This window comes from Podarcis tiliguerta, assembly GCF_965153285.1.
Source record: "Podarcis tiliguerta genome assembly, chromosome: 11".
NCBI classification, from domain to species: domain Eukaryota; kingdom Metazoa; phylum Chordata; class Lepidosauria; order Squamata; family Lacertidae; genus Podarcis; species Podarcis tiliguerta.
The window spans coordinates 55,321,522-55,334,271 of NC_139544.1; the positions used below are offsets into that span (position 1 = coordinate 55,321,522).

Consider the following 12,750-nt stretch of genomic DNA (forward strand, 5'->3'; position numbering starts at 1 on the left):
CCCGTCCCCTCCTCATTCCGGATTTTTTCATGGGCACTCTGAAAATGAGAGGACATAAAATAAAAAGTGCAAAAATGGCCGTGTTCATTGGCCCCTGTGCATCTTCCCAAAATAATCCTCGGGAGGTCATTGCAATAAAGGACATAAAAAATTCTACGCAGCTTAATTGTAAAAAATAAATAAAAGTGGATAGTTTAAATTTTGAGCCTAGGCTGGGATTTGTTTTAATATGCTGCTATGACGGTGCGACTCAGTCTTGGATTACTTGTCTCTGGGCACGTGCAGAGTTTCCTTTCCTGCACTAAGTATTCTAATCAGGCAACCTTTTCTCTCTCTTTTTTAAAATATATTTTTATTAGTTTTTTAACATATCATTTCCAACCATCATTTAACATAACTTCTTATCTTATACAATATTTTAGACTTCCGTCAACAACTTCTGAAGATTTTCCATTCCGTTCTTTATTGCTTATTCTGCATTTCTTAATTTCTCTATTACTCTTAATTATCATTAACTAATAATTCTCTTCATAGTCTTCCTTGCAATGTTTCATATAGTCCTCCTTACAGAACTTCTTGCAGTCCTACTAGCGTGATCTGTTTATTACAATTGCTTTTCAAATAGTTCAAATATTTACTCCAGTCCTCTAAGAATCTCTGATCCCACAGGTTTTGAATCCTTCCTGTTAATTTATCTAATTCTGCACAGTCCATTAATTCCATTTCCGGCAACCCTTTTCCACATGCATATATAAGATTACAAGGAGATTAGTTCTAAAGTCTAAAGGCACGAATCGCAGCCTTCGACACCGTTTATCCGTTTTTTGCAGAACAACGTTAGCAGGGAACAATCGCTCCCCTTATAGACCTTTATAGAATTGCCATTCCCACCCCGCGCCGCCAGGGGTCGCTGCTGCGAACAGAGCGCCGGAACCGCGGGCGCTCATTTCTCCCCCTTTTATAACCCTCTTCGCCGCCCGTCGCTTCCGCGTCTCGCTCGGCAGCGATTGGCGGAAAGGAGAGTGGCCGTAGATGTACTAAAAATGTAGAGCTGCCGCAGCGACTCGACTTGGAGGCCAGGCTTCCTGGTTGCAGCCCGGCCCGTGGGCCTGGCAGTGACGGAGGCGCGGGGTGAGAAAAGCAACAGAAGCAAATAAGAAAGAAATGGGGAGGAAAAGCGAGGTGGGGAAAAGAAAGAAAAACCCGCCCTTTCGGCGTGACTATAATTGTGTATGTCAGTATCACTCTATCATTGCTTCTCTTCGTATCTCTACGGCCCGGCGGGGAGGCGTGGCCTGGCGCCCACGTGACGCGGCGGGAGCCCAGAGCAACAACACTAGAGGAGGGAGGAGGGGGGGGAGGAAGGGAGACCCTGCCCGGGCGTCGGAGGGCGAGGCGGGCGGCATGGCGGAGGCCGTCAAGCCCCGGAGCAGGCCTCGGAGCAGCCGGGGCAGGACCAAGGTAACCCGGGGAGCGAGCGAGGGAGGCAGGCGGGCGCCTTGCTGCCTCGCAGGTAGACTGCCTCTCGGCGGGGAGGCTCCACTAGGCTTCTCGCAGGTAGACCGCTGCTATACAGGAGAGGCTCCATTTAGGTATTTCAGAGGCTGACTGCCTTTTCTGGGGGTGGGAAATCCATTAAGGCATCTCACAGGTAGACTGCCCCCTAGCAGGGAGGCTCCACTGAGGCTTCTCGCAGGTAGACTGCTGCTTGACAGAAGAGGCTGCATCTAGGTATTTCAGAGGCTGGCTGCCTTTTTGGGGGGTCTTAGGGAAATCCATTAAGGCTTCTCACAGGTAGACTGTTTCTCATTAGGGGAGGCGCCATTAAGGCATCTTATAGGACAGGTAGACTGTTCTCTAGCAGGGAGGCTGCGCCAACACTTCTCGCAGGTAGACTGCCGCTGTACAGGAGAGGCTCCATTTAGGTATTTCAGAGGCTGACTGCCTTTTCTGGGGGTGGGAAATCTATTAAGGCATCTCATAGGTAGACTGCCTCTTAGCAAGGAAGCGCCATCAAGGCTTCTCAGAGGTAGTCTGTTTCTCATTAGGGGAGGTTCCATTAAGGCATCTCACAGGTAGACTGCCCCCTAGCAGGGAAGCTCCACTGAGGCTGCTCGCAGGTAGACTGCTGCTGTACAGAAGAGGCTCCATTTAGGTAGTTCAGAGGCTGCCTCCCTTTCTGATGTTTGGGGTGGGGTGGGGGTCCATTAAGGCATCTCACAGGCAGGCTGCTCCTGGATAGAAGAGGCTCCATTTAGGTGTTCTAGAGGCTGACTGCCTTTTTTTGGGGGGGGGGGGAAGAGGCTCTATTAAGGCATCTCACAGATAGACTGCCTCTTAGCAGGGAAGCCCCATCTTACAGGTAGACTGTTTCTCATTAGGGGAGGTTCTGGAGGTTCCATTAAGGTAGACTGCCGCCTAGCAGGGAGACTCCACTGAGTCTTCTCGCAGGTAGACTGCTGCTTGACAGAAGAGGCTGCATTTAGGTACAGTATTTCAGAGACTGGCTCTGTTTTTAGGGGGTGGAGGGGGGTCCATTAAGGCATCTCACAGGTGGACTGCCTCTTATCAGGGAAGCTCCACTAAGGCATTTTGGAGGGAGGCTGTTTCTCATTAGGGGATGCTCCATTAAGACTTTTTACAGGTAGACTATTTTTTGCCTCCATCACGCAGGTAGACTGCCTCTCAGCGCGAAGGATCCATTTATCCGGCTGGTAGCCTGTTTACCAATAGGGGACGCTTCATTAAGGCCTCTTGCAGGTAGACTGCCTCTCAGCAAGTGGGGTGAGGGAGCTTTCAATTCAGGTGGCCCACAGGTAGACTCACAGGAAGGCTTTATTTAGTTATTCTGCAGGTAGACTGTCTTTAGGCAAGGAGACTCCATTTAGGCTGTTGACAAGCAAAACTGCCCCTTGAGGGAGCAGCCACTGAGGCTATCTCCCAGGTAGAGCTGCCCCTCCATAGGGAGGCTCCATCTTGCCATCCTTGCGAGGGCTTTGAAAAGTCTGGCTGGCCAGTGTTTGAAACAAAAGGCTAGGCTATATGGCCTTCTAGCCTGATCTAGCAAAGCAGCTTTTACGTTCTGTCTGCATTTATGGAATTTTACTCTGGCAACCCTTGATGGCCATGGAGATGCAATCAGATGTTGCTGCAGCGCTGGATTGTAATACCATTCTTTGTATCTGGGAAGCGCTTGTTTATTGATGGATTAAGTGGAAGTTGTAGCGCTGCTACGTTGCTGCTGGTCATCAGCATGCCTGGAATTTCATGGAGTTTCGTAAGCGGAGAAGTCGGTTTGCAGATCTGCAAGGCGGCAACCATTTAAGTGTTGGAGGTATTGAGAAACCACGAAGCTGAGGGTGGAGGAAACAGTTCGATGCATGGGCTTGGACTTTCACTTGGGGAAGGAGATCGAAGGGGCGGGTGGGTTTTGAGGCAAAGCGGTGAATACACAAAATGCAGACAAAAAGTGCCAGAAAAGTACAAAGGCATTTGGAGGAGTTTGGGGCAGGGACTTGCAGAATTCAGGTCAGGCTTTAGCGTTCTGCGGGTGGGCTTTGAAATGCAGTCATACATCTTGTTACGTTTGCTTCACGGTACGTTTTTTCAGGTTGCGTCCCGTGGCGACCCAGAAGTACCGGAAAGGGTTACTTCCGGGTTTCGCCGCTCGCGCATGCACAGACGTGCAAAACGACGTCACATGCATGCACAGAAGTGGCGAATCGCGACCTGCGCATGCGCAGATGTGGGTTGCATTTCTTTCTTTCGGATCCCGTTCGCAACCAGAGGTACCGCTGTGGTTCATACTGTGGATGCCTAAGAGAGAGAAGGCTTGTTCACACATTATACCAAACCCAACCGCTAGCTGTCTCTATAATTATACAAGAGTATGTATGAAGGAGCGCATGCTTGTTGACTCTATGCAGTTCAGTGACCGTATACACAGAGGTACAGATTTTACATGTGCTGCATGTAACGGGCGAACACTCCTAGAGTCGGAAGTGAGGCTTAGAAGAAGCTCCTTCCTTCTAATACTTGCGTATTCCTGTCTCTTCTCTTTCTCTTTCTCTCTCCTTTTCTCCCTGCTGCCTCTGCGTCATTGTGGCCAGTGCATATTCTGCCTTGCTTGCTCCACTACTCTATATACCCCAAGCCCTCTGTGAAAGCAGTTTCAGCAAAAGAAAGAGGAAAAGGATCGGTGGGACTTGATGGCCAATTTCTGTTGTCAGAGAGGACTAAAAGCCCCTTAGCTTTTCATAAGCATGCGGCTGCAGTCATGGGGGCTAGAAACTTACTCGTTTCTCAAAAGGACAAGGGAGCTTGGATCCTGCGGAATCTGATGGACACACCCTGGATATTGTGTTGAAATGCTGCTTTTTAAGGCTTCCCCTCCCGACCTTTGTGGTTAAGCGTTATTTTGCTGCTGGAAAAGAAAAAAACGAGGTCAGATATGGTCATAGATGACTGTCGGAGGCAGCGTGATCTGTGGCATCCTTTGCCAAGCTGGTGTCTTGCAGATGTTTTGGGTTATTCTCCCATCAGCCCCAGCCAGTGTACCAGCAGGGTACCAGTTTGTCGAAAACTGAATCTGTGGCATTAGTTAACCTTGAGTCTTGGGAATAATGTGACTCTCACATGGCATTTCCTTCGGCTCTTGGCTCACATTCAGCCTTTTTTCGGTTTCTCATCTCCCCCCTCCCTTCCAGAAAGCGTTTTCATTAGTTGGGAAACTGTTCTGTGATGTGGCAAGCCAAACACTTCTGCAAGAAACGGCTGAGAGGTTGTTTGTTGTTGGTATTCTTATCTCGCCTGTCACAACAGCTTCAAGGCGGCTTGCAGTGAAAACATTAAAAATACAACAAGACTCGAACACACACACACAACCCAGCTCTAACAAGCAATCAGAGAGCAGATTGCAGCAGGGGAACGCACACAGGCAATAGACTCTAAAGGGGTGAAAGAAATGGATTTGTAAAAATGTTACATGGAAAAACAACAACGAGGCTTTACACTTACTTCTGTAAAACAAGAAAATCCTTAATAAAATATCAAGATTAAAATAAATAAAACATCAGTTTAAAGATGTACTTCAGTAAAAGGGGAGGGTTAGTAATAATTGTAGCAGTGAGCTCATAAATGTTTACATTCGCTGGATTTTGATATAGGCTAATTGTATTGCTTTGTTGTTACCCTTATCTGTGGGGCTTGAGGTGCTGAGCTCTGAGCTCAGAAAAGGGGAGCTATCTGTAAGGTTTATTTGGGTATTTGACACCTATGACCTCATTTAGTCAGGTGAAATGATGTACGCTGCTTTGCTCTATAAAGAATGTATAAATATTTGCTTAGGTACAGACAAGGCAGCTCCTGGTTGCAAAAGGTAGGAGAATTGGCAGGCTGTTTTGCTGTAAGTCTACACCTTCTTTAATAGAGAATTATTATTATTATTATTATTATTTATTTATTTATTTATTTATATCTTGCCCATCTGGCTGGGTTTCCCCAGCCACTCTGGGCAGCTCCCAATAGAATATTAAAAACTTGATAAAACATCAGACATTAAAAACTTACCTAAACAGTGCTGCCTTCAGATGCCTTCTAAAAGTCAGATACAGTGGTACCTCAGGTTAAGTACTTAATTCGTTCCGGAGGTCCGTTCTTAACCTGAAACTGTTCTTAACCTGAAGCACCACTTTAGCTAATGGGGCCTCCTGATGCTGCTGCGCCGCCGGAGCACGGTTTCTGTTCTCAAAATGAAGGAAAGTTCTTAACCCAAGGTACTATTTCTGTGTTAGCGGAGTCTGTAACCTGAAGCATATGTAACCTGAAGTCTATGTAACCCGAGGTACCACTGTAGTTGTTTATTTCCTTGACATCTGGTGGGAGGGCGTTCCACTACCCACCAGATGTCAAAGAGAAAAATAACTACCAAACTTTGAGAAGACATCTGAAGGCAGCCCTGTTTAGGGAAGCTTTTAATGTTTAATAGGTTATTGTATTTTAGTGTTTTGTTGGAAGCCGCCCAGAGTGGCTGGGGAAACCCAGCCAGATGGGCGGGGTATAAATAATAAATTATTATTATTGTTATTATTACTCCCCATCTTACATTCCCATGGGTCTTTTGTTCCTCAAATCTCATTCTTCAGTGTTGCTGTCTCCCCCCAATTCTTTCCACTAGGAAAAAAAGAAAAAAAGTGAAGAGGAGGAGAGCGTCGCCTCTCAGCTGTCTCTTCCAGATTCAGTTAGAGATGGAGAAGAACCATCTCAGTCCTGCGACACCCAGGGAGAACGCCTTCCAGAGCCCAGGCTCTGCAACGAAGCCAAAGAGAGAGAAAATGTGAAGGATGCCTGCGATGTCCCATTGAGTGCAGTAACTGTAGAAAATGAAGGATCTCCAGCAATCGCCCCGTCAGAGCTCCCGATCCAGGGGGAAGATTTTGCAGGCAGAGCTTTGCAGGAGGAGAAAAGTATCGGCGGAAACCCAGCCAGTCCTCAGAGCCTCGCCGAAGCAGTTGCTTCCTGCGACCTGTCGGAAAGCAATGCTCCTTGCGCGCCTTCTTTGCTGGGGAGTGCGCAGGACCCAGAGACTGAGACCGTACGCAGTGACAAACAGTCTGCGTCCCATCCTTCGGAAGAGGTTCTTCCCGCCGTCTGTGCCCCCAGCAAAGAGGAGGTTCAGAAATCCGCTCCCAAAATGCTCTATCCGGATCTCCCGCTGGAGCTTTTCAGGGAGAGGCTGGCGGCGGTTGCTCCCCTCAAACCGAAGGAGAGGCTTTACCCCGAGATCCCGGCACAGCCGGAGCTGTTGCCTTTCACCCGAGAGCAGCTGAAGGTCTTTGAGCCCTGCTCCTGGCTGGAGAACGTAGACGCCTACGTGGAAGAGTTTGGGACTGTGGCGCACCAAGACAGGCACGAGTTCTTTGAGCTGCTGCTTAACTACTGGCGGTGCCGCAAGCAGCTGCTCCTTGCCGAAGCGGAGCTGCAAACCATTGCCTTGGATTGCCAGAGCGCCAGGAGCCGCCTGTGGACTTTCAAGGACGAACAGCAGCCCATCCAGGTAAAAGCCGGTTCATACGTTCGCGGAAAATCAGGTGGTTCAGCCCTCCGGAGACGTAACGTTTTATAAAGAATCAGAGGTGCAGTGTGGCGTAGTGGTTAGTGGCATGGGACGCGGGTGGCGCTGTGATCTAAACCACGGAGCCTCTTGGGCTTGCCGATCGGAAGGACGGCGGTTCGAATCCCCGTGACTGAGTGAGCTCCCATTGCTCGGTCCCTGCTCCTGCGAACTTAGCAATTCAAAAGCACACCACTGCAAGTAGATAAATAGGTACTGTTCCAGCGGGAAGGTAAACGGCGTTTCCGTGCGCTCTGGTTTCCGTCACAGTGTTCTGTTGCACCAGAAGCGGTTTAGTCATGCTGGCCACATAACCCCCAAAAGCTGTCTGCGGATAAACGCCGGCTCCCTCGGCCTGAAAGCAAGATGAGTGCTGCAACCCCATAGTCGTCTTTGACTGGACTTAACCGTCCAGGGGTCCTTTACCTTTTCTTACCTTTTTAGAGCAGTGTTTCCAAACTTGGGTCTCCAGCTGCTTTTGGACTACGGTTCCCATTATCCCTGATCACTCATTCTCCTAGCTACGGATGATGGGATTTGTACTTCCCCCAAAAAGCTGGAGTCCCAGTCCCAAGTTTGGGAAACACTGGGTTAGAGTGTCAGACTAAGACCTGGGAGGCCAGGCAAACCTCACAGGGTTGTTGTTCTGGGAGTTAGTTAAATGAGGAGGGCCAGAACTGTATGTGCACCACCTTGAGCTCCCTAGAGAGAAAGGCGGGATATAAACACAGTTAAATAAATGTGTTTAATTTGCTGGAAGCGGCTCAGAGTGGCTGTGGCAACCCAGTCAGATAGGTGGCATATAAATAAATTATTATTATTATTATTATTATTATTATTACACAGCTATTTCAGAATGCAGGTATTAGTGGCATGGGGGAATTTGCTTGTTTGAATTTCCCCTCCCAAGAAATGGTGAGGCCTAACATGCCTTGTTGCTTAGCCTCCTAGACCAGAGTTTTTCCATAGCTTTCATCTTTGGGTGAACACCTCTTGACTTGCAGAAATGCTTCTGGAATGGGATCCTGAATGAGCATCCTGAGAGGGCTATACCACACGCTTTTAAGGAATGTCTTCAATCGGCTCAGGAGCGCCCAGACTCAGCTACAGACTCTTTGGAGCTTTCTGTTTCTTTCTTTTAATTAGTACTCCGCTTTTCTGTATTATTATACACAGGGCGGTTCGCGAGCTGCGAAAACGACAAAATATACAAGGCCACACATCTTAATAGCAAACTGATCTGGTACAAATAAATCAATAATAAAAAATTAGGATTCTTAACCTATCAAATGAAGTAATATTTAATGACCCATCAGGATATAATAGGGCACAACAAAATGAGCTCTCAGGATATCAACAAATAATTGGACAGATATTCACTCTCAACAGTTGCAATCATCATAATGAAAACTGTGATACCTAAAATGCCACAACACATTGAAAAAGTCATGTTAGGAGATTGAATTGTGCAACAAAGTCGCTTAACTTAATAAAATTATTAAAAGGATCCCCACCCGCCTTAACTCCTCATTTTGAACATTGCTTCCCTTGCAGGGCGTCTGTGCTGATCAGTGCAAAGTGTCCGGCCACCATCGCTACCAGACGGTGGAGATGAACGAAGGCGCTTTGGGAGACCTGAAGAGGCTCTTCGAAGCCCAGGCTGAGCATGTGCACCAGACCCTGGCCTTGCACCTGTACACGTCTGTGTTGTCCCGCCTGCAGGTGGAGTCTTACATCTACAGGCTTCTGAGCAGCTCTTCCTCGCTGAGGTCTGTGGGCATTCAGCAGCAGCAGCCGCCAGGTGCGTGTATCCGAGTTATATTCCAATTAACTCCCCACGGGCAGGAAGCATCAGGGGCGCCGTGTGCAGAAAGCGGCAGAATTCCGCTCCCGTTCTGCAACCTGCATAAATTACGCAAGCGAAGCGCATATGCTAATTGGAGGTACAGTGGTACCCCGCAAGACGAATGCCTCGGAAGACGAAAAACCCGCTAGACGAAAGGGTTTTTCGTTTTCTGAGGTGCTTCGCAAGACGGATTTTTCTACGGGCTTGCTTCGCTAGACGAAACAGCCCTGCCTCTCCTGTCATGGCGACGGTCGCACGCTCGCTTCCCCGCTCCTCCGGCTCCCTCCCACCTTCCGGCCGACCTTCCGGCTGCCTCGCGCCGCTGCCCGCCGCCCTCCACGCTCCCCTCAGGAGCCGTTGCCGCCAGCAGCCAGCGTTGCAGCCGGAGTCGCGCTCCTGAGCCCCGCCGCCCTCCAGCAACCGCATCACGCGGTGTCCACAGGGCGCGGGTGAGTCCAAGGACCAGCTGCGGCAGCTGCCCTGCTTCTCCCCACCCCTCCCCGCCGTGGTGCTTCGCAAGACGAAAAAACTCGCAGAACGAATTAATTTCGTCTTGCGAGGCACCACTGTATTTTATTCCGGGGAGGTTCAGACTACCTTCTTGTACGTTCTGGCAATGCACGATGGGTTTTTGCTCTCCCTGCCCTCCCACTATCCACACAGTGTGTGAGAGAAGGGGCTGTGGTATACGTATTGGGGTGTTGACGTAGAAAATGGAGGGGGGGATTCTGTTTGGCAGCTTCTCATGCTCTGGGCACCTGGGCAGTGGTGTGGGGCTGCTGAGAGCATCTGTGTGTGTCTGTGTGTGTCTGTGCACAACCCTACAATTGCGTGTTGCCTTCAGCCAAGGAGAGGGACTGCAGTTGTATCTTGGTTCTTGAACGTAATCCTTTCCAGAAGGTACGAGTGTATTTATGTCATTAAATTGCATCTGCCCCCAGTTCCCCTGTGGGGTGACGGTTATCCCATTCCCACCCCTTTACAACCACCAGAGTCAGACCAGGACCTGAGAGACCAGGGTTCAGATCCCTCACTGGGTGACCTTGTAACAATTTAAACAATTTAATTATTTGTACCCCACCCATCTGGAAGTGAGAGCTGGACCATAAAGAAGGCTGATCGCCGAAGAATTGACACTTTTGAATTATGGTGCTGGAGGAGACTCTTGAGAGTCCCATGGACTGCAAGAAGATCAAACACATCCATTTTGAAGGAAATCAGCCCTGAGTGCTCACTGGAAGGACAGATCCTGAAGCTGAGGCTCCAATACTTTGGCCACCTCATGAGAAGAGAAGACTCCCTGGAAAAGACCCTGATGTTGGGAAAGATGGAGGGCACAAGGAGAAGGGGACGACAGAGGACGAGATGGCTGGACAGTGTTCTCGAAGCTACAAACATGAGTCCGACCAAACTGCGGGAGGCAGTGGAAGACAGGAGTGCCTGGCGTGCTCTGGTCCATGGGGTCACGAAGAGTCGGACACGACTGAACGACTAAACAACAACAACAACAACACCCATCTGGCTGGGCTGCCCTGGCCACACTGGGCGGCTATTCCCTTCTCTATCCTTACCCTAACTGACCTCATAGGGTTCTGGTGGGGATTAAATGAGGAGGGGGAGAACCGTGTGGACCACCTCGAACTTCGTGGAGAAAATCTGGAATATAAATGAAATCGGTCCATCAATAAGAGGTGGCAACTTGGTGCAGGCCTCCTCATGGCTAGGCAAGGTTTCGAACCCAGTGCAGGCTTCCTAGCAAAGGCCCAGTACAGTGGTACCTCAGGTTCAGAACTTAATTCGCTCCGGAGGTCCGTTCTTAACCTGAAACTGTTCTTAACCTGAGGTACCACTTCAGCCAGTGGGGCCTCCTGCTGCCGCGCAATTTCTGTTCTCATCCTGAAGCAAAGTTCTTAACCTGAGGTACTATTTCTGGGTTAGCAGAGTCTGTAACCTGAAGTGTCTGTAATCTGAAGCATCTGTAACCCTAGGTACCACTGTACTCTGCATTATTTCTGTGAGGTCGCTTAATCCGTTTTCTTCTCTCCTCGTTTGCAGTTCTTAAACAGGCTGAAAATGTTTCCTCGGACGTGGGTCCCTTGAAGGAATGCATCAGCGTCCTCTTCAGTTTCATGCGCAGGGTTGTTGAGGATCCTCAGTTTGAGAGTGACGTGCTCTCCTGGCTGCTAAGGCTGGTGAGAAACAGAGGCAGTCAGATCTTCCCTAAATCTCGTGCTAGGGCAATCCTTTTATATCTATAAGGTAACTGTAAAGGGACCCCTGACCATTAGGTCCAGTCGCGGACGACTCTGGGCTTGCGGCGCTCATCTCGCTTCATTGGCCGAGGGAGCCGGCGTACAGCTTCCGGGTCATGTGGCCAGCATGACTAAGCCGCTTCTGGCAAACCAGAGCAGCGCACGGAAATGCCGTTTACCTTCCCGCCGGAGCGGTACCTATTTATCTACTTGTACTTTGACATGCTTTCAAACTGCTAGGTTGGCAGGAGCAGGGACCGAGCAACAGGAGCTCACCCTGTCGCAGGGATTCGAACCGCCGACCTTCTGATCGGCAAGTCCTGGGCTCTGTGGTTTAACCCACAGCTCCACCCGCTTCCTATTCCCCAAGTGACCTAGCAAAAGGAAGTCAAGAATAGCAATGCAAGGAGAAGAGGGTCTGGAATGGGGAGCTTTGAAGAGGGACTGTGCCTTTCAGTATGCTTCTATTTTAAGAGATCCGTCTTTAACTGTGGCTTTGCAGTCCTCCCCTCCCTTAACTGCCTTTCAAATTGTCTCCTGTCTCTCCAGGTGTCCGTCTTGCAAAAGGTTGGTTGTCCAGGAGACCACATTTTCCTCCTAAACCACATCCTCCGCTGTCCGGCCGGCGTTAGCAAGTGGGCTGTTCCTTTCATTCAGGTGTGGATGTTTAATCGTTGCTTCTTACGGGGATGTGCTGGGGACCCAGATCTCGCTGTCTCTTGGGCAGTTGCACTTTAGGAGGCAGGTGTGGGAGGGCTTGCCCATGGGTCGGCAAGCTAAGGCCTGGGGGCCAGATCCAGCCCAATCACCTTCTAAATCTGGCACACGGACGGTCTGGGAATCAGTGTGTTTTTACATGTCTGACCCTTATGTTTCCCTCCCCTTATGGTCTTGATTTATTGGCTACTTTAAAACGAGGCTGCATTTTAAATTGCATTTTAACCTGTATTTTAAATTGGTTTTCTATTTCTCTCTTTCCTCCCCCTTTTATGTTTTTACTGTGATTTTATTGGTGTTAGCCGCCCTGAGCTCGGCTCTGGCCGGGGAGGGCGGGGTATAAATAAAATTCATTATTATTATTATTATGTGTAGAATGTGTCCTTTTATTTAAAATGCACCTCTGGGCTATTTGTGGGGCATAAGAATTTGTTCATTTTCCCCCTTCAAAATATAGTCCGGCCCCCCACAAGGTCTGAGGGACAGTGGAGCGGCCCCCTGCTGAAAAACTTTGCTGACCCCTGGTATTGCCCCACAGGAATGCCCCAAACTGAGGTGCCAAACTGCAAATGAGTTACAGTTTTTCAGATTAGTGAAACCTTTTAAAGGGGGGGGGGGGGCAGGAGGACAAATGTAGTCGTTCTAGGGCCACACCATTAGAGATTGTCGGCGAGACGGTGGAAGGACATTGGAAAAAGTTTAAAATCTATATATGGAAATAATGTAAAATTAATGAGTGTTAGAAAAATGTTGGAAGGGAATTATACGACTTTAGTAGAAATGTTTTAAGGAATTAAGTATAAATAAGTATTATAGTATTAATG

At 49.0% G+C, this 12,750-nt stretch overlaps 1 protein-coding gene across 1 annotated transcript in view; it reads left to right on the plus strand.

Moving 5' to 3' along the window:
- Positions 1–1,303: 1,303 nt before the first annotated feature.
- EPG5 (ectopic P-granules 5 autophagy tethering factor) overlaps positions 1,304–12,750 on the plus strand; it is a 94,712-nt gene continuing 83,265 nt past the window's right edge. The window contains exons 1-5 of the mRNA XM_083402591.1: positions 1,304–1,461; positions 6,176–7,054; positions 8,666–8,912; positions 11,013–11,149; positions 11,759–11,866. Of these exons, the coding sequence (XP_083258717.1) occupies positions 1,405–1,461; positions 6,176–7,054; positions 8,666–8,912; positions 11,013–11,149; positions 11,759–11,866 (1,428 nt within the window). The 5' untranslated portion in view covers positions 1,304–1,404. The remainder of the gene's footprint in view (positions 1,462–6,175; positions 7,055–8,665; positions 8,913–11,012; positions 11,150–11,758; positions 11,867–12,750) is intronic.